This window comes from Eublepharis macularius, chromosome 10 (genome assembly GCF_028583425.1).
Source record: "Eublepharis macularius isolate TG4126 chromosome 10, MPM_Emac_v1.0, whole genome shotgun sequence".
NCBI lineage: Eukaryota > Metazoa > Chordata > Lepidosauria > Squamata > Eublepharidae > Eublepharis > Eublepharis macularius.
Genome location: NC_072799.1, coordinates 57683491 through 57709403, shown reverse-complemented (window position 1 = coordinate 57709403; position 25913 = coordinate 57683491). Strand labels below are relative to the sequence as shown.

General features: G+C 40.4%; 1 protein-coding gene across 2 annotated transcripts in view; it reads left to right on the top strand.

The window, feature by feature from the left end:
* The window catches only part of FBXW7 (F-box and WD repeat domain containing 7), a 186023-nt gene that overhangs the window by 53522 nt on the left and 106588 nt on the right, over nt 1-25913 (top strand). For both annotated transcript variants that reach the window (XM_054990492.1, XM_054990491.1), the window contains one exon: nt 7922-8488. In XM_054990492.1, coding sequence (XP_054846467.1) covers nt 7991-8488 — 498 coding nt within the window. In that variant the 5' untranslated portion in view covers nt 7922-7990. The remainder of the gene's footprint in view (nt 1-7921; nt 8489-25913) is intronic.

Below are 25913 nucleotides of genomic sequence, written 5' to 3'. Positions count from 1 at the left end.
TATCCAGTTTGGAGATAGCAGTGTGGCTCTTTAAATCCCAAAATGCTGATGTTCAGTCCTATATGTCGGAACTGGCAACAAAATGATGTGGATTCTTTTTAACTTGCTACTCACATCTGCAATTCATGCCATCTTCGCAATCTATCTTAATGGAAATGTGGGGTAAAATGAATTAAATAAATGAGCATTTTGCTAGGCAAGAATGACCAGCCACCTTAAGCTAGCGCTATAGTTCTCCTTTGAGCATTTCATTCTGTACATATCTTTTTTTCTTTGCCCTGCTAACAGCAGTTACTTCTGAAAGCATAACAATAAAAGGTAGCTTTTATGTTACAAATAATAGAGATAATACAGAACTCTGTCAACAAAGAGGCCTGTTTTTTTAAAAATTTTGTAACAGGATTCTAATATCTTTTTTAAATCATAGAGTTCTTGTGTAAGGACCTGCACATCTGAACAGACTTTAGCTCACATAAGGACCTCAATAAGCTCTGAGTAACCCTGGAAACCTTCCTTGGTGTTTATAGGAGAATGCTGAGTAAGATGAAACTGAGGCATCTATACCTTAGGCTCAAAGTTTTATTATGCTTAGAATTATGTTGTATTGAAACACCTCTGAATCCTCTGTAGTTGCCTGGAACCTTTCTAAAATGGCCCCTCCCTCACATTAGCCTCCGTTTATCATTGAATTACCAACCATCCACATTCATGAGAACAGGTAACAGGAATTTATGATGGAGTGTTGACAGTGTGTAAATCATGCTCCCCACAGGTCTCTTTTTCAGACACTTTTGTAACAATATTGGATGTATATATAAGATACAGGGCAGACAAAACATGGGTGAAGGCAAAGGAACGCATTTTGTTTAACAGACAAAAATAGATATCCAACAGAGTGTTATGTGTGGAATGTTTCATCTGAAATGGATAAAATGAATTACAACCTTCCCTCCCCAAGGGATTGAATACTTTGTAACTGGGCCAAACTTTAGTAAACAAACACTGAGATAAATTTCTTTTCTCGTAACGTTTACCTCAGGTTATGAGGTTTTCTGAACCTGCTTTCGAAAACACTGATTCCCTCAAAGATGCATGTTTACCCTTTCACCTCACAATCCCAGGTTCTCAGAAACTGCCTCAAGGTTCCAGTGCAGGACACTGCTAAGCTGTTTGCATGACCCTAAAATGTGCACAGAGAAATTAAGATGGCGATGGTGGGATTTGGCTATACATAAAGAGATAAGGGCAAGGCAGTTTAAATGCCAAGAAGCAAGAAAATGCAAAACCGATCAGTTTATCTACAAAGGTCTGCATGGTAGCCTAAACTATTAACTGTAATTTGAGGTAGCACAAGGAGTAACTAGGGATCCTATTCCCCCAGTTGGGGCAGGGGATCACCAGCTCCCAGCCTCTCCCCCCTCCCCCACTGCTTACCTAGCCGGTGGGGAAAACGTGAGGAACAGGCTTGGGAGCTTTGGAATGGCCCCATGCAGGGGCCTTCACTTCCTTCTCATGCGGGAATCATCATTCCTGGCGTGACAAGGAAATCCTCCAGAGCACACACATGCATGTTTTGCATGTACTGGTTTCCCCCATGTTTTCGTCTACTAACCAAATAGTTAAAAACTGTTTGCTTTCCCAATATAATTGGAGATAATTAGAGATAAATCAGCTGAGAATGTTTCTCTTACAGCTCTCATAAATTGTTCCTTATCAGATGCACCAAAATAGTTAAATGTACATTGGAGTTAAAATATAAAATATTTGACAATACTACTTACCCTTGTTACATATTGTGAAATTACCCAAACAGTCTTGAGTTGGGTCTCCTGCGAGGGGGCATATACATTTTCTAAATAATTAGTTTGTACTGCATGTCCCCTGTACTGGGCATTCTGTGAACTCCCAAGGAGCTGCAGTGACCCTTGAAGATTGCTGATCTTTTGTCACTAGTGTGTCAGAGGCCCCCCTGATACCTTTAAATGTTATAGGTGAATGAAGTTGGTTCTATCTCAAGAATAACAACTCAAGGCGAGAAAAGGGGAGCCTCACCAGCCTCAATTCTGCACCGTCTGTCCTTGTACCCTATGACTAACCATTATGCTAACTCCTACAGGCCAGGTTTTGTTCCTGTGCAGATAAGATTCTGCTAGTATGTTGGAAAAGAGAACGTTAGATATTTATCACTTTTATATTCTATCTTCAGTCATTGTTGGGATCCATTCTCCATGCCTTCCAAACAGATTTTTAAAATTGGTTTAAACTCAAGATGTTGGCTTTTGTACAATTCTCCCTCTTACAATAGAACTTAAGAGGACCAGTAGGTAGTGCTGACTTCTTTTTATATAAGGAAGTTAAGTGTGTACTCCTTCCCACGTGCACACAAAAATGGAGAGCACAAGTTGTCTACACCAATTTGGTGTAGTGGTTTAGAGCAGCGGGACTCTAATCTGGAGATCTGGGTTTGATTCCCAATCCCCACTCCTCCACTTGAAGCCAGCTGGCTGGCCTTGGGTCAGTCACAGCTCTTCCAGGGCTCTTTCAGCCCCATCCACCTCACAGGATGATTGTTGAAGGGATAATAATAACATACTTTGTAAACCAGAGGAGTTAGCCGTGTTAGTCTGTAGTAGCAAAATCAAAAAGAGTCCAGTAGCACATTTAAGACTAACCAATTTTATTATAGCATAAGCTTTCGAGAATCAAGTTCTCTTCATCAGATGCCTGATCAAAACTGGGCAGATACAGAAGAGGAGGGGGAAGGAGAGAAGGGGGAAGGAGAGAAGGGGGCATAAATCACATTGTCTACAGCCAAGCCTTGCGTTACAACCGTATCTGCTCCAATGCTCTCGACCGAGACTCACACTTAAGAGATTTACAACAAGCATTTTTGGGACTACAGTACCCACCAAATGAAGTGAAGGAACAAATTAACAGGGCCAGACTAGTACCCAGAAACAGTCTGCTCCAGGACAAACCTAAAGGAACTAACAACAGAACACCACTGGTTGTCACCTATAGCCCCCAGCTCAAACCCATCCAACGTATCATCAGTGAGCTACAACCCATCCTGGAAAATGATACCTCTCAGAAGCCCTGGGTGGAAGACCTTTCCTTGCCTACAGACAGCCCCCCAATCTTAAACGACTTCTCACTTACAATCATGAATCGGCCAGCAGAGTCACCAGCACAGGTACCAGGCCCTGCAACAGACCCAGATGCCAGCTCTGCCCCTATATCTACCCGGGGAATACAATTACAGGACCCAATGGCATCAACTACACTGTCTCTGGCTCTTACAGCTGCTCATCCTCCAATCTGATATATGCCCTCATGTGCCAACAATGTCCTTCTGCTCTGTACATTGGACAAACCAGCCAACCTCTACGCAAAAGAATAAATGGACACAAATCTGACATTAGAAATGGAAACGTCCAAAAACCAGTGGGAGAACACTTCAACCTACCAGGACATTCCACCAAAGACTTAAAGGTCGCTGTGGTTCAACAGAAACCTTTCAAAAACAAAATCCAACGGGAGGCTGCTGAATTGGAATTCATAATGCAAATTTGACTCTGTCAAGCTGGGACTGAATAGAGACTATGAATGGTTATCACATTACCACAGGTAACAGATTCTCTTTACAGAGGCGTGATCTGGGGGAGCCCAGTGACGCCTGGTGTGGGCTTTCGGGGACCACAGTTCTCTTTGTCAGATGCAACAGGCAGGGAGAGCTGTGGTTACCAAAGGCTTATACTACATAGGAATTGGATACCTTCACTGCTACAAACTGACTGCACACCAAAAGGAGATGTTTACATTTCCAAGCAAAGGAATGTTTTGATTGCCTCTATGCTAATTGCATTCTGTCTTCTTGTGATTTATGCCCCCTTCTCTCTCCTTCCCCCTCCTCTTCTGTATCTGCCCAGTTTTGATCAGGCATCTGATGAAGAGAACTTGATTCTCGAAAGCTTATGCTATAATAAAATTGGTTAGTCTTAAAGGTGCTACTGGATACTTTGTAAACTGCTCTGAGTGGATGTTAAGTTGTCCTGAAGGGTGGTATATAAATTGAATGTTGTTGTTGTTGATGTTATTCTTATTATTGAATATGCAACTGTAGTGAGAGAGTAACATGAAGCTTGGGGTTTGGAACTGGATGAGAGGAGAAGAGTTAGAGCTATGCATAGAACACTCCAAAATAAGATGGGGAATATATTCCTGTTCTTGAGGTTGTTTTTGGATTCTTCACTATTAAACCAAAGATGAGTGTGGAGAGAGAATTTATTGAATGTGAATGCCAGTTTTGATTTTGATGTCATTTTTCAAACAATACAGGAGTCAAGCATATCAGAATTCTCTAAGTACCTTAACATGGTGGCTGCATGGTGATTGAAATTTGTTAGGCAGGGTCTAATCGTGAGCATAATTGTTTGAAGATATAACTTGAGTTCCTAACATTGTGCTTCAGTTTCCAAGTTGGTGCTCTAAAATTATTCCAAGCCTATAAAATGAAAGAAAAAAACTGAACAGCACTTTTTGAAACTAGCAGCCTGTCTAAATTCTTTAGAAAAATGTTCATTGCATCCTGATGAAGTAAATTGAGAGGGTGTATAGTAGGTCTCTTGTTAACAAATCTGTCCTTAACCAATGCTTGTCACAAACTTTAACATTTTTTGTTTTTATAGTTAACTTGATAAGCAGGAAGGATTGCCCTCTAGTGGAGTAATATGAGAATTCATTTGATAGTTTTCATTTTTAGCCTTATATGTATTCGACTGCACTATAATCATTATTACAACTCCTGAATGAAGTATATTTATTTAAGCAGGACCGTACCATCATGCATGCAGCAGCATTTTCATGATAGAATATGATTGCATACCATTGGTAGGAGGTTATCTAATGAGATAATGTCTAGTGCTTGAAAAGGCCCTTCATATTAATTCATAGGTTATGTGATATAAATATAAATGACATCCAGCTTTGTATCACACTGTCCAAATTCCCTGCTAATGCAGCAGAGGTTTTCTCCTGGACAGCTTTGGTCAAGTGGCTGAAAGCAAACAAATTGAAACTGAACCCAGACAAGATGGAAGTGATGCTCGTTGGGAAGGTGGTGATCTTGAAGGACATTGTGTTCCCCACTTTTAGAGGGGTTCAGTTGACCATTGCAGGCTTGATTAAAAGCCTGGGATTATACTGGATCCAGCATTTCTACTAGAGAAACAAATTAATGCAGCTGCAAGAAATGCCTTCTTTTGACTCGGTCTAATCCCTACCTTGACACAGCTGATCTGGTCACCTGGATCCATGCCATGGTAACATTGAGTCTAGACCACTGTCATATACTCTCCATAGATTTCGCCTCAAAGTCAACTCAGTGACTCTCTAGTTGGTGCAGAATGCCTCAGCTGAACTATTATCAGGAGTTGGATAAATCATGCATGTTGCTCCCATTCTGCAGTCACTCCATTGGCCATCCATCAGTTACTGGGCTCAGTTCAAGGTGTTGATCATCACATACAAAGTCCTTCATAGCCTTGGGCCTTCATAACTGTGGGACTGCCCCTCTCCCTGTGTCCCGCCATGGCAGCTTCCATCCTGCAAATGGGCAGAATCAACAGCTGCATGCCATTTATTTTATTATTTATTTATTTGACTTATAGTCCTCTCTCCCCGCAGTGCAGGCTCAGAGTGCAGACTGATGTACATTCTCTGTAGTGGCCCCCACTTTATGGAATGACTTTCTTGCAGAGATCAGGAAAGCTCTCGCTCTTCTGGCTTTCTGCAAACTATGCAAAACTGAATTATTCTGAATCTTTTACGCAGGTACGAGGGCTGTGATGTATGGAAATGGTTCAAAGAGATGCTTTGGATGTTTTTTGATTTATGTTCTTTGAATACCGGCCCTTCAAGATGATTGATACCTGTGGAACTAAGAGGAACTGTATAAACAGTTTCATGTCTGTTAAGGATTTATTTTTCAAAGACAAAACATTGAAATATTTCACTGGGTGAGTTAGAAGACATTTGTTATCCCAAATAGCACTGTGGCTACAGGCTGTAGTTCCTCAAAGTTCATTCTAAGTCACATAAGTCAATAACTTTAAAAAAATGCAACCAAACACCCTTGCTATTAGTGGAGTTTGTTAGAATAAATTACTCCCTTGAATGGGGTTTATAATACTAAATACAGAATGCAATAATTTAACAACTATAGAACACTTAAGCCGTGTATTGTTTAGCAGTTTTCTGTAGCAAATGTATATTGATAAAAGCTGTGTACTTTTAGAAATTAGAGCCAAGTTACTGTTTTTCTTTGCAAAATTGTGGGGTGTGTTTGGTATACCACATATACATAGTATAAGTGGTATATAGTGTATTTGCAATACCATTTCGACATTCGTGTACTAAATAAGAGTTTCTCAGTCACTTAATGTTTTTGAAAAAAAATGAGCAGAATAATCCTAAACAGAGGATACAGAGATCACTTTATAAAGTTATAGTCCATGCATTCAGATTATTTTTATTACAAACCCATGAAATTTTAAAAAAACGTCTGCCTTTAAGAGCGGGGGGGGGGGGGTTATGATAGCTTACTTTTAAGCTATCATAAAATTTGAATAATTAAAATTGATTTTTACATTTTCTACATTATATATATTATATTTCTACATCATGTATATATTTGTTTCTGTGATTCTGTTACACAGATACCTGGTCATGGATTTGTATTCCATTGAGAATTTTGCATTCATTTTTAAACCGTTACTTTTTAAAGCTTTAAAAAAAATCTGTTGTTTTTAAAGTGTTTTAACCTGTGCTATGATTTTCCTGATAGGTAGCAGTAGCCTAAACCATGAACACACAATTTATCTATAACTCAGTTGCTGTGTGTAGTTTCCATCCGTTGAAGAGCAATACTGTCACTCAACAATATTGACAGACAGGAGGGTGGGAAGGAGATGCCTGAATAGAGTTCAGCCACTCTCCGTGACTGTATGTTCAGCAGAGGTTTTTACTCCTGCAGAGCAGAGCTTAATTGCTCACCTAAGCAGTTCAAGATTCTGTAAACATCATAAAGACCAAAAATGTCCTGGAATCTTTGAAGAAAACTATTTGAAGGTTTCAAATCAAAGTATTTTTTTTAATTTTGAACATGTTTACCAAGCTATCAAATTGTCATCAGTCATCTTTATGTATGTTGCATAGATGTATAATCAAATGAAGTCATTAATATTACTGTGCAATGCACATTATCTGTAAGCAATTGTGAAGGAAATAGATTTTTCAAAATAACTTTACACAAATAGTCGATTTAATTATTTATGTTACTTTCATTATAATTCATACTGTCCAGACTCCAGAATGTCTCATTTAGATTTTCTGAATCACAAAAAGCTTTATGGTGCTAATGAGAGGTTTCGTAGGTTCAGTACTCATATTATTCTAGTATATTGAATCTAAAGGTATAAAATTAACTATGCATCATAAAATGCTTAAGAGGAGGACTTAATTTGAGATCTCAGTAACCACATTTTACCTCGAGATTCAAAATAATGCTGCGATGCTTGTCTTTGAACTGTTCTGTGTCAGAAGCAGGGCTTTTTTTTCAGCAGGGACGCGGTGGAATGGAGTTCCGGAACTTCTTGAAAATGGTCACATGGCTGGTGGCCCCACCCCCTGATCTCCAAACAGAGGGGAGTTTAGATTGCCCTCCAAGCCACTCCCCTCTGTTTGGAGATCAGGGGGCGGGGCCACCACTCATGTGACCATTTTCTCCAAGGGCAATCCACTGAGTTCCACCACCTCTTTTCCCAGAAAAAAAGCCCTTGTCAGAAGGAATCATGAAATATAACTCCTGTATAAATGAGAGACTAATAAATGAGATACTAATTTTCTATTCTTTTCTCCCCAGAATGTGAAAACATTTGCATCTTCAGATAGTCTAGCGAAGGTCCAAGAAGTAGCAAGCTGGCTTTTGGAAATGAATCAGGAACTGCTGTCTGTTGGCAGCAAGAGGCGGCGAACTGGTGGGTCTATTCGTGGTAATGCTTCATCCAGCCAAGTGGATGAGGAACAGATGAATCGAGTTGTGGAGGAGGAGCACCAGCAACAGTTACGGCAACAAGAGGAGGTACATGTTGCAAGAAATGGGGAAATAGGTGGAGGGGAGCCTGGACTCTGCCACAGAAATGAATCCCAGCAAGAACAAGTAGAAGAGAACAACAACAGGTTTATTGCAGTGGATGAAGAATACTCTGGCAACCAAGAAGAGGAGGAAGATGATGAACATGCTGGTGAACAGGAAGAGGAGGAAATGGAGGAAGAGGAAGAAATGGACCAGGACAGTGATGATTTTGATCAGTCTGATGAGAGCAGCAGAGATTATGAACACACCACTAGTAATAGTGTTTCAAATTCAAATACTATCATGGACTTGGCAGTACATCAGCAGTCTTCTCCATTCTACATAAAGTCAAAGGTGAGTGAAATTACATTCTTTTTGGCAGAGCACTGAAACTTAGAAAATTACTTATTTACATTTTTTTGTATAAAAATAATATGCATTTACTAGAACAATACATTCTGTGGAAACACTGGTTTGTTGTGATCATTTTGTCAGCTGTTTTTTTTGCTGTGAAAAAGTTTAGTCATTCTAAGTTTTAATTACAGCAGCTCTATCTTTCTTCTGATCTTATTATGTCAAGCAGCACCAGAAGTTTTGCTGTTATTTTTCTCCAAAATGAAAGGGAATCTGCAAATTGTGCATAAATTTTAAGATTTTAAGTTAACATTTTTTGTGTTCTTAAAGATGGCTGCAAATGAAAATTTAACAGAATTTCAAGAGATGAATTTTTGTTTGCCGTTCCTGAAAAGGAAAAACAAATTGAGCATGCTTGACTTGCTACGCTAAGAAATTGCAAAAAGCTTTTATATTTCTTTCTCATTTTTATGCTGGAGAACGAGTTGTCAGTATCTAGAACTAAAGAGGAAAATTCTTCTATCTTCTGATTCGGGTATATTTTCTCTTGCTGCTGGCAGTTTGTCTGAACTATCTTTTGCCAAATTTCATGGAACTTTGAGTTGCAAAAACCCTAAGAGTATGGACTTTGATAAAAAAAAAACAGTCCAAGGAGTGTGTGAATGACACATTCACCAGTATTTAGTTGTGAAATAATAGTAGGATTTCGCAGTCACCCCTACTAATTGGTTAATGAGACATCCTTTAAATTTAGATATAGCTGATTGAGATATAACAGGAGTGGTATGTGGGGCTGCCCTTGAAAAGTGTTCAGAAACTTCAGTTGGTGCAGAATGCTGCAGTGGGGAGGCTGACTTGAGTGGGTCGTAGGGAATATATCACGCCAATCCTACCTCTTCTACACTGGCTTCCAGTGTGTTTCAAGTTCAAGGCGCTGGTGCCGACATTTAAAGCCATATATGATTTGGGACCACCCTACCTGGAGGGACTGCCTACTCCCTTATGAACCTACCTGCTGCTGCGGTCATCTTCAGAGGCCTTACTGCAGTTGCCTCCACCTTCTGAGACAAGTTGGGTGGCATCCTGAGAGAGGGCCACCTTAGTAGCGTCACCAAGACTCTGTAACTCTCTCCCTAGGAAAATTTACTTGTCCCCTTCTGTTGCTGTTTTTTGTCAGTGGGTGAAGACTTTTTTGTTTTGCTTGGCATTCTCGCAGTGACCCCTCCTTCCTACTCAGTGTTTCAACTATTGTTTAAATCTTTTATTTTCCTTTTAAGCTTTGGTTTTAAATATTTTTAATGATGCATCTGAGTGATGGTTTTAAAGATGAAATTTTAATACGTTTATTTTAATTTGTTAGCCACCTTGGTGGCCCTGTGAGGGCAGAAAGGTGGGATAAAAATCTTGTAAATAAAGCAAGTTTTCAAGTGATGCAGGGACAAGGTGGAGCAAGTAGGAATAGAATGTCAGTCACTGGTCATACCAAGGGAATGACTTGAACCAGAAAAAAAATTCTATGTGCTAGCAGAAATCCAGTTGTTAGAGGAGCTAGTGGAAGAATTTTGTTAAGTCTTATTCCTTTTAATGAGCAGGCTTCACTAACTCAGCACCTTCTTGGAAACACAAAGCCTCTAGGATCATGGTTGACTGAGGTAAGGAACCATGGCATAGTTTATGTGTAATCATTTGTTATTGTTGGGAGCTAGTGGTGTACTAGTGACTAAGACAATGAGCTGTGATTTGTAAAGTCAATCCACGTCTAAATACTTGTGCCAAGAGGCAACATCAGGGGAAGGCCTCTGTCTCTATGCCCTGTTGTTGGTCCTCCATAGTAACTGGGTGGCCACAATGTGGGACAGGATGCTGGACTAGATGGACCACTGAACTGATCCAGCAGGGTTTTTAAAATATTTTTATTCTACCGCATCTTGTCTTTGCCACAAACTTAGTTGGCATCAGGCAAGCTACCCTCCTCTCTGTTGGCCTAGGACCCCCATTTTCAACATGGGGATAAAATGCTAGCCTGCTTCACTGAGCTGCACAATGTTCCATTCATTAAAAATGGGATTTTGAACAAAATCGGTGCATCTATAGATATAGAATGTTATCAGTGGTTATGGGTGACGTCAGCTAAGGATCAGTTTTAACTTGGGACTGCTTCTAATGATACTGCTGCTTATGTGGAAGTGTTTGTAAACTGTTTATACATAGCCTATTCATGTATGCTGAATCCCTTTCTATTTGAATTATACACTGAAGAGTTGGAGCAAAAGCCATATGGCATAGCTTGCTTAGCAGTGGCAACAGTCTGCCCATGTTTGAGGTAATGCCATGGAAATTGTATTTATGGTATGTGTGTGTGTGTGTGTGTGTGCGCGCGTGCGTGCGTGCATGCGTGCAATGTGATTGCTGGTGAATGAACCAGGGTACAACCTCACTGTAACTTTTAAACCCTCTTACATTGGGGGTGAGAAATGGAGGGTTGAGGATCATGTATACTTTTTGAAGGTCATGTTAGTCATTTAGCTTTATAAACTATCTCTTGTTGTTTCCTACTTAAATGAATTCCATGATGATGTGATTGTATAGGTTTAAAACTTCCATAATTTGTTCACACTGTGGTGCTTATTAACATTTTGTAATATAAATTCTGCAAGCGTTGTGGCCATTAGCTTATTCATTTTGCTGTCAGGTCCCAGCCAACTTATGGCAACCTCATCGGGTTTTCAAGGCAAGAGGTTGTTTTGCTGTTGCATGCCTCTGCATAGCAACCCTGGACTTCCTTGTCGATCTTCCAGCCAAGTATTAACCAGGGCTGACCCTGCTTAGCTTCTGAGATCTGACAAGATTTGTCTGTCCTGGGCTATCCAGGTCATGGCAATTCATAGACTGCTGAAATTCCATTTATAGCAGTTCCAGGAAGATGATCCTTGTTGCCATATTTGCAGCCATATTTGCTCTTTTCTACATTCTTTTATTTCCCCGCACCCTCCAGTTCTAGACGAACTTTCTCTCTCTCCTCTGGATCTATATAGTCCCTGTTATTTGTCTGCTGTTTTTCTCTTTAATTTCTCCACAGGATGCTGCCCTCCCCCTGCAATGCCCATCTCTCCTCTATTTGGTAGAGTAGATAATTGGATTATAAGTTTTTGTATCATATTTAGCTCTGCTGTAACAATGGAAGACAATTAACAAAGTTTTCAGTACACGCCCACATACTCCACTGGGGCAGATCTGTCCTCCAGCCTAAGGAATGTTCTTTACCTTTGTTTAACTGAAGTGGCTTGTTGTTCAATGGAAGAGCCACTTATTTTGAAGGAAAAGACTTTCCACTTTGTTCAGTGGCATGTTTAAGCCCTGTAGCAGGGTTCCCCAGTTCCCCAGTGTGGTTCTCATGGTCACTATGATGCCTGCTGACACCTTTCCTGGTGTCCACCAAGTGTTTTTTAGAAAGTAGATGGGGCCAGGTGAGGTTTTGATTGGTTGTGTAGATTGTTTAAAATGTTGCTTTGGCAGCTGTTGCTACAATAGCACAAAGTTCTTCACTGTGTGAGTGGAGGTAAGCTGTAGTAGTCATTTTATGGATGGCTTCACTTCCTGTGGCAACTATTTTATGGCAGTCATTTTGTAGCTGTGCCTACCACACTGTGTCAGAATTCAAAAGGTGCCTGCAGGCTCCAAAAGTTTAGGGACCCCTGCCATATAAGATTTTGTAGTTGATAGCCTGTGGACCATCTCTGCCCACTTGAGAGGTACCATTGTGCCCCAGCTTCCTTTAGGATTTGTCTATCCCTTTTCAGTGCTGCAGTGGACTACAGGTCATCTTCTCGCATTGCATAGTGTAGCTGGCTGTGTCAGAAGTGGCACATGACTCTCTTGCATCTGCATTTAGCCCAGTTGCTGAACTACATGAAATTGAAACACACTCCAACTTACTGCAGGCCATGACATCAAGCAGATTAAAAATAGAATGAGAGAGTCATATGCTGCTTCTGACCCAGCTGACATCCCCATGCAAAAGTCTCTCCTCTGTGACTATGCAGAGTGATCCAGGATGCATGCCAGTTTTTACATCCTGTACCCTCCTGGTGACCTTTTCTCACCTACTGGCTGTCAGGAAGGAAGGTATGAGATGTGGCTGCAAAGCATCATGGTTGGCTGAAGCATAGATCTAGCCTTTTATATACTCCCACCCACACAGTGAGCCCATGGCCCCATTAATTTCTCTTCAGGGCCATATATTAATCACTGCTGTAAAACGGAAACTTCTGGATATTGTACTTTTTCCCCATTAGGAGCTGGAACATCACACTGCTTTAAAAGGATTTTTCCATTAACTAATCATCTCAGTTGTCGTGATGCATAAAGCCTTGCTGTAATGCATAGAGAAGCTGAGTCACAGTTCTCCCCTCCCCCATTTGAGTAATATCATGAATAACTGGTAGATAGTTTGTAGCTCTCAATATGATACCCTAACCTGTGGTATCAAGATCTGTGCTGTGTTGGTAGCTGAAACATGGTTTTTCACATTAGAGATACATGTTCCTGGCTAATCCATTTCTGTGTGATGGCACATGAACCTAAGCTGTAACATCTGTATCCAGGAGTTATGTCATTTAGGCTAATAATCTTGTGGAACTCTGAATACCCCATGCCCATTACATATGAACACATATCTGGAAACAGGCAGAGGTTACTGTTGTATAACGAATTTCCACCTTGCTGAAGTGTTTTTTAGGTAGCAGTCACACTGTACAGTAACATGAAAATGAAAGTGCCACTGGTATTTTTAAAAAACGTGGCTTCTGTTTTTTCCTGAATAAGTTTTGCACATGTTTGACTATTTGTTTTCTTCTTGGACCACTGAAAATTGCAGGATCTTACCCAAATGCATGAACAACATAAATCTGGAAAGAACATAGGTAGTAATAAGTTGGAAAACTGTTTCTTTAAAAATATTTTTTTTGTTTTATTAAAACAAAAAGGGGAGTACAGAAAAGAAGGGAGAAAAAAGGGACAAGCAATACAAATACATAACTATGTGCTACAAGGATTATTAAAATACAGAGTACAAAAATCATAACCTTTATAAATATTAAAGTAGCGATTAGTAATCATTAAGCCTGTTTAGGATATATTTTTCCAATTAAACAACACATACAGAATTCATACCTATTTCTAGATTTCATTATATTAGTAATAATACAAGAGAAAAAAAGACAATTATTAACAGTAACAATGCTTATTACTTAATATAGCTAGTTGTCATACCCTCTAAGAGTATTAAGATAAGTACTATAAATGAGGTTGGAAAGCTGTTTCAATTAAATGAAAAAGTGTTATAAATGTTCAAAACAAATTATACATCTTCAGGAACACATGCCAACCTGAAAGTAAAGAAAGGATTGGGGCTGGCTGGCTGTTGGAGTTTTGAACAAAAGTAAAATCTAGTTGTCTTGTACTTGTTGGCGATTGTCAGATTGTCACTGTCATGAAGTTCTGAAAGTGATGAAAACATGGCATAACCAAGAGCAGTCTTTGGACTGTGGTAGCTATCTATTCAGAGACAAATTTCTGGCTGACAAAAAAATGACCATGGTTTAATGCCAACTTTGTTGGTGGGTAACCAGCCATAGTTTGTGGTTTGACCCCAGTGATGAACTGTTGCAGACCAGGAAGTCTTCAGCCTCTGAGTCACCCACAAGGAGAGAAAGGAGGGGTGGAGGGAGCTGTGAGCTCCAACTTCAAAGGCTTTTTATACTATCTGAATGCATTTGGAGTCTGAAGAATTAACTAAGTTATTGAAAGAGAGCTTTTTGTATTTTTAACCACAAAATGAGTCCAGGAAAATCTTACTGTGGTACACAATAGACTACATAGAGCAAAAATTATGTAACCTATGACTTTCCTGAATTAGCTGTATTTGTATTTGAGGTCAAAATAATTTTGGTGCTATTTTGTGTACTTGTTGAAGATATTCTGACATTTTCCAACCAATTTTGAATTTTATATGTTTAACCACAATAGGGTACAGTTAAACACTTCATACTACTTTCTGTGCTGCTCTAAGATGTTGAAATTGGTTCTTCTTACACAAGTTGATGACTGGTAAAGTATGGGTACTCTTACAGTGATGACAACAATGTAATTAAATAACACAATAATGTAATTAAACTAAGGCCCTTTTCACACTTGGACTTTGAAGTGTTTCAGTATCTGTTCTGCTTCCCATGTTTGTAGGAGTTTCACTCTTGCAAGGTAGTCATGGTACGCAGTACCAATGTTTGCCCGCGGTATCCCCGATTTTTCCCATGGACATACTGCGACATTATTTTGAAGCTGCTGCCTGTGCAATTAATGTCAGTGTGAACTCTATATTCCCCTTCTGCTTCTCTTCTCCCCCCTTTCCTTTCCCCTGGAAGCTGATTGGTCTGTGCAGAATTAATCACTCCCACTTTCCTCAGCTCTCTGAGCTCCTTTTTCACCATTTTTTTCAGTAAAGCAAGGTAAGAGTCATAACGCTGCTTCTCTGTTGGCTTTCTTTCTCCCGGGTATGCACATACTCTCTTATTTTTTCCCCAAAGCCAGAAATGATTCCTAACTTTGCTGCTCATTCCCTGCTGACTTTAAAAGCTGGGAAAGGGTCAAATGGCTGCTTTCCCCTTCCTCCCTCAGTGGTATGAGCACACACTTTTATTTTTTCCCCCAAAGCTAGGAAAGCGTTGTAATATTACTCCTCATTTCTCCTGGCTTTAAAAGCCAGGTAAGGGTTAAATGGCCACTTTTCCCTCCCTCCCAGTGCTGGTGCTGTTGACTGAGGGAAAAAAGCAGCAGCATTTTAACCCTTTCCTGGCTTGGCTTTTTAAAAAAATAAATGAGAGTGGTACATGTTTTCTCCCAGAACTCTGCCACCAATTGCCTCTCCAGTGGACAGCCCAATCAGCAAAAGTGGTGCGGAGGATGGGTTCCAACATTGCAATGTTACTATACATGTTCAAAGTTTTTTTTAAAAGCGTGATGTGAGTTGCAAAGCCCTGAAAGCCTGAAATTGCATCGAGGCTTCAAAGTCATTCTAAAATGAAAAATAAGGCGACAAATCGAAACTGCCTCAGACACTATGGAATGTGGGAGTGCCATGCCGAAGCCTCTTTATTGCTATATCCAAGGCAGTGTAGAATATGCTCTACATGGGGCTGCCCCTGAAGACAACCAAAAAAGTACAACCAGTCCAGAATGCAGCAGCCTGACTACTGTCAGAGGCTAGCTGTCCGGAAGATATGTTGCCCATTTTGAAACAACTATGTTGTTTTCCGGTCTGTTTCTGAGTTCGGTTCAAGGAGCTGGTTTTGAGCTTTAAAACCCTTCATGACCTGGGACCCACATATTTATCACTGTCTCCATATATCCCTGTATGTGAACTACATTCCTCAGGTAGCCACTGGTGGTTGGCTTATCCTGTCTGGCATGACCCCGAGCCCAGGTCTTTTACACAGTGGCTCCTGCTCTATGGAATGGGCTCCATGAAGAGATGAGGTGAGCCCCCTCTGTGGAGATCTCCAGGTGGCACTGCAAGGTCTGTCTGTTTGCCAGAGCTTTTGAAGGGGTGTGAATGACAGGCGTCTCATAAGGAAGGATGGAGGGGAGACACTTGGGGTTTGTTATTTTATTTTGGTTTTAATTGGAAATGTTTTTAACTAATATAATAAGCAGCCCCTGAGCCATGTGGAAAGGTGGGATCTAAATGTTTTAGTAAATGAATTCTGAATACTAATCATAATGAAACACATTAACCCCCCCAGTAAATAAAATAAAGTAAAATTGCTAACTTTAAAATTGTGTAATTTCTGCAAAGTAATGACTACTCAGGAATTACACAATTCTAAAGTTGACAATGAGGAAATTGAAATTGTTCAAGATTTCCTATTCCTTGGATCAATTATCAACCAAAAAGGAAACTGCAATGAAGAAACCAGAAGAAGATTGAGACTTGGAAGAGCAGCTATGAGGGAGATGATCCTTAAAGATAAAGATGTCTCTCTGGGAACCAAAATCAAGATAATCCAAACTATGGTATTCCCCGTTATTATGTATGGATATGAAAGCTGGACAGTGAACAAAGCTGACAGGAAGAAAATGGATACATTTGAAATGCGGTGGTGGAGGGGAGTTTTGCAGATACTGTGGACAGCCAAAAAGACAAATAAGTGGGTACTAGATCAAATCAAGTCTGAATTCTCTGAAGAAGCAAAAATGACAAAACTGAGGCTATCGTACTTTGGTCACATCATGAGAAGATCAGATTCTTTGGAAAAGTCAATAATGCTAGGAAAAATGGAAGGTGGTAGGAAAAGAGGAAGACCTAAAACGAGATGGCTTGCCTCAATAAAAGAAGCCAAATCCTCCAGTTTGCAAGATCTAAGCAAATCTGTTAATGATAGGATGTTTTGGAAGTATTTCGTTCATAGAGTCGCCATAGGTCAGAGGCGACTTGAAGGCACATAACACACACACAATTAAAAAAGAAGCAATAAACACTTTAAAAAGCAGAATGAAATTTTACAAATCCTCAAAGTAGTATTAAAAGAGCCTAAAGACTATTGCTTAAAGTCACAGAAGTGAGAATAGCTATTTAAAATCACTACAGGAGACCCTAAAGACTTGCCTAAAAATATAGTCTAGCGGTTGGGGGATAAGTTCCAGCATAGCTGCCAGTATTCAGGAGGTTCTGTTCTGGGTGCAAGCCCACTGAGCATCTAAACATGGAGATGGGTGGGGAACAGCAGGGCCACCAATAGTAATCTCAGCTGTTACTTAGATCCACTGGACAGGTTGTTACCTCTTCTGTGGTTCATCCAATCAATGTATGTGTACTTTCTTAGTCTTTAAAATCCCAAGTAAGTATTGCTTTGAAAGGAACTGGTAACAAGATACCCTGATGTTTGAATTGCAAAAATGAGCATGGGAAATACCATGAATATTTTCACTATGCTTAAGAAGTTGCTTGACACAAGTTTAAGAGAACTCTATTTCAATCTGCCATTTGTCCCTTCTTGGCTATATGGCAGGTGCAGTAGGTTGATCTCCTTATTATCCCAAATACTTGCACTCTAGTATGACACATTTACAGTTACTGATTAGTGTATTGCAAGAGGATTTTGATTTGTTGGAAGTAGACTTTTTGGCTTAAATGTTATGAACCATGTAAGACTTCAGCTCATAAATAACTGGGATTTTTTTTGGCCTTTTCAGAAAAATAAGGTATTCTTTGTAATAACTTTATTTTGTTAATTTAAACACCCCTTGGTAATAGAGGGAACTGTTCCAAATATTTCCAGTATTATAGTATATCAGAAGTGGAAGAGAATTAAGGTTTATTTTATATCTAAATAAAGCTCTTACTCACTTACTAGTACAAATGAATAAGCTTTGCAAGTACATTTTTTACCAGCCCACAAGCTTTTACTTATCTGCTAGTTACACAAAGAAATATAATTAACCTCATTCAAAGGAGGTGGGAAGGATCTACCTTTATACTCTTCCATACACTGGCTGTCTGAAAGACATTGCTGCTACTTGCCCTGGGAGGCCAAACACACTGTTTACAAAGCAGGGCTACAGAGGAAAACTTTCAAAATTCACTTACATATTGAGAGAAATAGGGACTTGGGAAAACTTTACTGCGTATTTGAGGGTAGGATTGGGGAGGGGATGAGAACAGCCTCTGGACAGGAGCAGAATGGGAAGATTTATGATGGGGGGAGTGAGGAAATTTGGGACCAAATAACAATTTAGCAAGGGGGAGTAGAGAAAATGGACAGATGCCTGCTGTATTTAAACTTGGAAGCGCTTGGCATGAACGCCTGGAAGTCTCCTTGGACTCAGTTCCATAAAACCACCATTGTAGTCCTACTGATACCGCTGGAAAGGTCCCACTTGAGCAAAGAAATTGCGTTGGAAACAGGGCCAACCAGAGAGGAAGGCCAGGAGTGCCATTTGGCCAGAGTCTTAGGCTTAAACAAGGCCTCAAATTTAGAGAGTGCTGAAGGTTTGAACAAGCCAGCCAGAGAGGCAACCCCATTTCACAGGTGAGAACAAAGGCCCAGCCTGCTGGCTGAGGTGTGAGGCAGTGTAGCAGCCGGGCTTTCTTTCTTTCCTTTTTTTTTTGGTGTGAACCACACTAGAAAGCTCCAGAGAAAGTGAATAGCAAAGTTAGTGACACCTTTAAAATGCACACCCTGGTGCTCTGTGCTGAGGTGACTAAATACCTTACAGAAGCTCTTCAGACTGTTAATGAAGTGGAGCTTGAAGATATGATAGAAAAAGTAATTGATGCTATTGAAAAACAGCCTCTGTTATATAACACAATTGAAAGGTCCTGGAGTGCAGCCAGTCCTTAAAAGAACATAGAATATATTTTCAACATCATTGGCGTTTTGATACTCTGCACTGTTCTGAAATAAAGAAGTTTCTCCGTCTGTCAGTGACCATTCACTCTATACCAAATTTATTTGATTTTGCCAGGGATAAAGCAGAAGTATTTCATGAACATTGCATCATCTTGCAGCAGGCAATACATATGCATAATTTGTCAATTCCATCAAACATTGGTACCCATCTTAATGGAAGCCTAATTAAATTACAGTTTAAAATGATAGAAACTCTGTTGGACAAGGCAGCCTTGGGATGATAGCTGAAGGAGGGAAGGAAGGCTTATCTTGGAAATTCCTAACCACTGTTCTGAAGTAGCTGCAGAGTTTTTTTTTTATGGAAGATCAAACTTTTAAATGGAAGCTCAAACTTCTTTGGAGGGATTTCTTTCTGTAAAAGTTTCTGCAAAATTGAAACATCTGGAGGAAGGATATGAGGATGCCATGTTGTGTTCCTTTCAGATGTTTGGTTGGAGAAACTTAACGTCCTGTTTTCATTGATACCTCCAATAAGCAGTTTTCTTCTGAGGGAACTTTTCTTCTGCCTCATATGGGAAAAATTCAAATTCAGTCACCGAAAGGTTCCTTGAAATTCCTAGTAGATATAATATGTTACTATCCCAGAGAGTTATGGGTGCAATAGATTTGTCTTTGTTCCTGGTCCTGAAGACCCTGGTTTTATTTTAGCATGACCATGACTTACTGAAAACATCATGGAGGAATTGAGGAAGAAGGTGCCATTTTCTGTCTTCAATACAAATCCTTGCAGGGTTCAGTATAGCACACAAGAAGAAAGGAAGATGTGCTGGAATTTTGTCCACCTTCCTAGAAACAATTTGGACTTCCCTAAACGTTTTGTGAAGATTTACCTTACAAGGTCATATGTCTCCACTCCACCTTTATGTCACCCTGTGCCCTAGGCATATGAAAACACTTTGAGAACCTACCCTCTGCCAGTTTCAGTTAGGTAGCACTGTTGGCCTGCAGTAGAATAGCAGGATTTGAGTCAAGTGGCACCTTAGAGACTAACAAGATTTTCAGGGTATAAACTTTCTTGAATCAAAGCTCCCTTCCTCAGATACAAGGAGGAGTGGAGACCCCCTAAACCTTTATATCCCAGGCAGAGGGGGGTGGGGTGAAGAAAAGGCAGCAGTCAAGATGTAAGGGTCAGTGCAGCTTGATTAGAGCAGAAATTAGCATCTGTGATGAGATAAGAACCCGCTACTCAGCCCCCAGGGGTTCCATTGTTCTGAACTTGTAAATGAACTCAAGTTTAGCAATATTGTAATCTTCCCCCTGTAGCTGCTTTGTTTGAGGACAGCTCCTTTTAAGTCAGCAATGGAATGTCTTGGAAAATTAAAATGTTCTACTGGTTTTTGAGTATTGTGATTTTTAATGTCATATTTATATCCATTTATTCTTTTGCGTAGGGACTGACCTGTTTGTCCAATGTAAAGAGTGGAAGGGCATTGCTGACACTTGATGGCATACATAATATTTGAGGATGAACAAATGAATGAACCTGATGAGATTGTGTAACTTTACATCATGACTCCCTTCTTTGCTTCACCCCAGCCACTACCTGACTGGGATATAAAAGCTTAGAGATGTCTACTCCTCCTTGTATCTGAAGAAGGAAGCTTTTACTCTCAAAAGCTTATTCCCTGAAAATCTGTTTGGTCTCTCAGGTGCAACTGGACTAAATTCCTACTAACTAACTTCTATTAGATATTACCATTTTTGCTGAGAAATATGACCCATTCACTGTGACCAACATGGATTTCTTCTGAATGAAAAGCCACTCCTTGGAAAAGATCCAGGATTTATGAAAAGCATTCTGTCTTCCTAACAAGACAATGTGAAAAGTCTTTTCGTTTCACTTGGTGTGCTGTCAGTGATTCCTTCTTCTTGCCCAATGTTTTATGTTGGTTTTAAAGATACATTTTTATCATCCGTGTTTTTATTTTTTAGGTGCCTTGGTGTCACTTATGAGGGCAGAAAGGCAGGGCATAGATTTTGTTATTTTTTTTAAAAAAAATGGTGTTTCTTTTTTAAAGAACCATGGAAGCTTTTTTAGTACTCTAACCTTTTCCTTTCTCTGTAACTTAACAGCCTACAAACCGTACGTTGGAGTATTTTATGAGTAATTTATAACTGCATAAGTAAATACGGCTAAATTACATGTATACTTTTTTATCTTGCTTGACAGTAAGATCTTTAGTTCTTGTTCTGAAATGTTCTGTAGCTGGTCATCTCAGGGAGTAATATATTGATTTCAGAGTGAAATATAACCTTTTAGTTTATCTTGTAAAAAGGTATTGCATTATTGTTTCTGTATTCAGGACAGCACACGTGGCATGATTGGAATGAACACCAGCAGAAAGCTTGACTTGCTGGAGCTATCTTTCTGGATGGACATTGACGTGGACAATTTTGCCACAGTCCAGAAAAGCACACAAATGAATGTACAGAACTTTTGACAGGATTCAGTGACTCTCTTTCTGATAAGAGAGAGCCTTTCTGCAACAGAGCAAGACTTTCTTTCCCAGGGCTTCTCACTCAATAACCCTCTTCTGCCATAGTACCATCAGTGCATGCTGGATATGGTTACAGAAAAGTGTGATAGGTTAATCCTTAAAATTACGAAGATGTATTTGTGGGGGGGTGTATAACAGTTCTAGATGATTTGTTCGGTTATTAAATTATCTTTAAATCTGTTCTTGAGCTATCAAAATAGCTGGGAATAGTTTATCCTATTTACCGTGGCCTTAATGTATTTGAAAGCCTTTCTCTTTTTTCTGCCTCTTGTTTTTTCCCCATCAGCTTTTCAAATAATACATGTTATCCAGGAATTTCTAATACTGGTACAGTTGAAAATTAAACCCATTTTGGAAATATACAACAAACTTCAAGCTCTCACCACATTCTCAGCCATCTTTGCCCAATTTTTCATGTACACTTGGCAAATGGTGCATACTGCTGGTGTACCATGCATACTGTGCTATGCATACTGCTACTGTACTTCCTTACATGTTTGTATAGCACATCATTTTTGTTTGTTTTTGTATTTTTATTTTATGTATTATATTTATATTTCGCTCTCCCTGCAAAGCAGGCTGTGAGCGGATTACATCACAATATAAAACAGGTAGCCCAATGAAACCAGATTCAGTTTATAAAATCCAGCGGCACTCATGTTGTCGTTCCCTCACTAAGCCCATAGGACGGGTGGTGAACTGACAGTTATACAGACTGGGAACCACTGCCCCCCCTGGTTTTTAAAGTTAATGGCCTGTTCAAATGTATCCTTTTTTCTCTCACAGAATTTTTTCTATTTTCAGATTAGACCTTGTTCATATGCTTCATTCTCAACTTCCTTCACCATTTGACTTGAAATAATTTGTATGAAGGATCCTTCCTGAGTCTGGGAGGTTAAACATTTTTTTGGAAAGGTTTTCATAGCTAGTGTCTTCTATTATAGGTATTTCTAAATAGTCTGAGATCCATCAATAGGTCACAGGAGCCTTCTGGTAGTATGCTAGTCTCACAGCAGTTGAGGGTGGGCCAACACAACTGGGCTAAGAGCTGGAACATACAAGTCTTTTCTAAATCGATGGCATGACTTAGTTCCTCCCCTTAGCAAAGTCAGCTTCAAATGCTGAATCTAGATATAACTAATTCTATTTAGGGGTTTTCCGGGCTGTCTTGCCGTGGTCTTGGCATTGTAGTTCCTGACGTTTCGCCAGCAGCTGTGGCTGGCATCTTCAGAGGTGTAGCACCAAAAGACAGAGATCTCTCAGTGTCACAGTGTGGAAAAGATGTAGGTCATTTGTATCTACTCAGGAGGGGTGGGGTTGAGCTGAGTCATTCTGTAAGAGTTTCCCAGGGTGTGGAATGCTAATGGCGGGAGGCTTCACTGTATCCTGAGGCGGTTCTTTTGCATATGGATTGGTGCTTGATGTGCTAATCTTCTCTGCAGGGCTATTGTCGGGTGTGGAGTGTTTTGTTGGCCTGGTGTTTTTCAGAACTGGAGCCCATGCTCTGTTCATTCTTAAGGTTTCTTCTTTCCTGTTGAAGTTTTGCTTATGCTTGTGAATTTCAATGGCTTCCCTGTGCAGTCTGACAAAGTAGTTGGAAGTGTTGTCCAGTATTTTGGTGTCCTGGAATAAGATACTGTGCCCTGTTTGAGTTAGGCTGTGTTCAGCCACTGCTGATTTTTCAGGCTGTCCAAGTCTGCAGTGTCTTTCATGTTCTTTTATTCTTGTCTGGATGCTACGCTTTGTGGTCCCGATGTAAACTTGTCCACAGCTGCAGGGTATACGGTATACTCCTGCAGAGGTGAGGGGATCTCTGCTGTCTTTTGCTGATCGTAGCATCTGTTGTATTTTTCGGGTGGGTCTGAATACTGCTTGAAGGTTATGCTTTTTCATAAGCTTTCCCATCTGATCAGTAATTCCTTTGATATATGGCAAAAACACTTTTCCTGTGGGAGACTGTTTTTCTTTGGTTGTTTGATTCATCCTGGGTTTGATTGCTCTTCGGATTTCATTTCTGGAGTAGCCATTTGCCTGAAGTGCGTGGTTTAGATGATTAATTTCCTCATTGAGAAAGCGCGGCTCACATATCCGTCTTGCACGATCCACTAATGTTTTCATTATGCCTCTTTTCTGTCGGGGGTGGTGATTGGAGTTTTTGTGTAAGTACCGATCAGTGTGAGTTGGTTTCCTGTAGACCTTGTGACCTAACTGAAAGTTTGCTTTGCGGATGACCAAGGTATCCAGGAATGAGAGTTTTCCCTCACTTTCTTTCTCCATTGTGAATTGTATGTTCAGGTGGATGTTGTTGAGATGATTCAAAAACTCCATCAATTCTTCCTCCCCATGGCTCCAAATGATGAATGTATCATCCACAAACCGGAACCATACACTGGGTTTGTGGGGTGCTGATTCTAGAGCTGTTTTTTCAAAATGTTCCATGTAGAAGTTTGCTATAACTGGGCTGAGTGGGCTCCCCATGGCCACCCCATCCATCTGTTCATAGAATTCGTTGTCCCATTGGAAGTAACTGGTTGTCAGACAATGATGGAATAAGGCTGTTACATCCTCTGGGAAAATCTGATTAATCAGTGCAATAGTGTCTTTTACTGGAACCTTGGTAAACAGGGATACAACATCAAAACTGACAAGTATGTCTTGTGGATTGAGTTTCAGAGAACTGATTTTGTTGATGAAATCTGCTGAATCTTTGATGTAAGACGAGGTTTTCCCGATGTGGTCCTGCAGGAGATCTGCCAGATGTCTAGCTAATTCATATGTCGGTGAACCAATGGCACTCACAATGGGTCGGAGTGGGACTGAATCTTTATGTATTTTGGGGAGTCCATATAGTCTAGGTGGCTGTGCTTCTGTCTTGCATAGTTTGCTGTGCGTGTCGGGATGTAGTGAGGAATTCTTGATCAGCGCATTTGTTAGCCTGGTGATTTTGCAAGTGGGATCTCGTTTTAGTTTTTTGTAGGTGGAGGGGTCCAGGAGTTCCTTAATCTTCTTTTTGTATTCCTCCGTTTTCATGATCACTGTAGCATTGCCTTTATCAGCTGGTAGAATGATGATGTCTGGATCTGCATTGAGGGTCTTGATGGCATTTCTCTCCTTGCGTGTTATATTGCTGCTGGGAAGCTTTGCCTTTCGTAGAATCCTGGCTGTCTCTCCTCTTATTTCCTCAGCTTCCTCTTCAGGTAGATGACGGATGGCAGCTTCTACATTTGCAATGATGTCTTCCACAGGAATTCTGGTGGGGGTGACTGCAAAGTTTCCTCCCTTTGCCAAGATGGAGGTTTCTTCTGGTGAGAGTTGACGGTCTGTCAGATTGATGACAATGCGTGCATTGTCGAGCATTGGGCTTGTCTGTCTTTTTTCCTGTAGTTTGTTAAACTTCTGCTTCTGTCTGGATGTGTGGTTGGTAAACACTTGTTCCATCTTCCTGTAGGTGAGATTATCGACCTTGTCCCAATCCTGACTTCTCATTTTATGGCTGGTGTTGATATGCAAGCAAAATAGCTCCTTGTCTGTGGCAGCAAGTTCTCTGCGGGTAGTGTGGATTCTCTCACGTAAGAGGGCCTGTTCTAGACGGTCATAAATGCGGTTCGCCTGTGTGGTTTTGAAGATTCTTTTAGTTGTGAGAAAGGATGGAATGGTTCTTGTGTCCCTGCAGCGTAGAAGAAAGGTCAAAGAACAGAGTAGATGTGCTTTCTTGTTCCGAAGTGTTTCCAATCTTCGGGTCTGTTGGAATGTTTCCTCCCCGTAGAGGTGTTCGATGTATTGTCGAAGGCTTTCACGGCCGGAGAACGATGGTTGTTGGGGGTTTTCCGGGCTGTCTTGCCGTGGTCTTGGCATTGTAGTTCCTGACGTTTCGCCAGCAGCTGTGGCTGGCATCTTCAGAGGTGTAGCACCAAAAGACAGAGATCTCTCAGTGTCACAGTGTGGAAAAGATGTAGGTCATTTGTATCTACTCAGGAGGGGTGGGGTTGAGCTGAGTCATTCTGTAAGAGTTTCCCAGGGTGTGGAATGCTAATGGCGGGAGGCTTCACTGTATCCTGAGGCGGTTCTTTTGCATATGGATTGGTGCTTGATGTGCTAATCTTCTCTGCAGGGCTATTGTCGGGTGTGGAGTGTTTTGTTGGCCTGGTGTTTTTCAGAACTGGAGCCCATGCTCTGTTCATTCTTAAGGTTTCTTCTTTCCTGTTGAAGTTTTGCTTATGCTTGTGAATTTCAATGGCTTCCCTGTGCAGTCTGACAAAGTAGTTGGAAGTGTTGTCCAGTATTTTGGTGTCCTGGAATAAGATACTGTGCCCTGTTTGAGTTAGGCTGTGTTCAGCCACTGCTGATTTTTCAGGCTGTCCAAGTCTGCAGTGTCTTTCATGTTCTTTTATTCTTGTCTGGATGCTACGCTTTGTGGTCCCGATGTAAACTTGTCCACAGCTGCAGGGTATACGGTATACT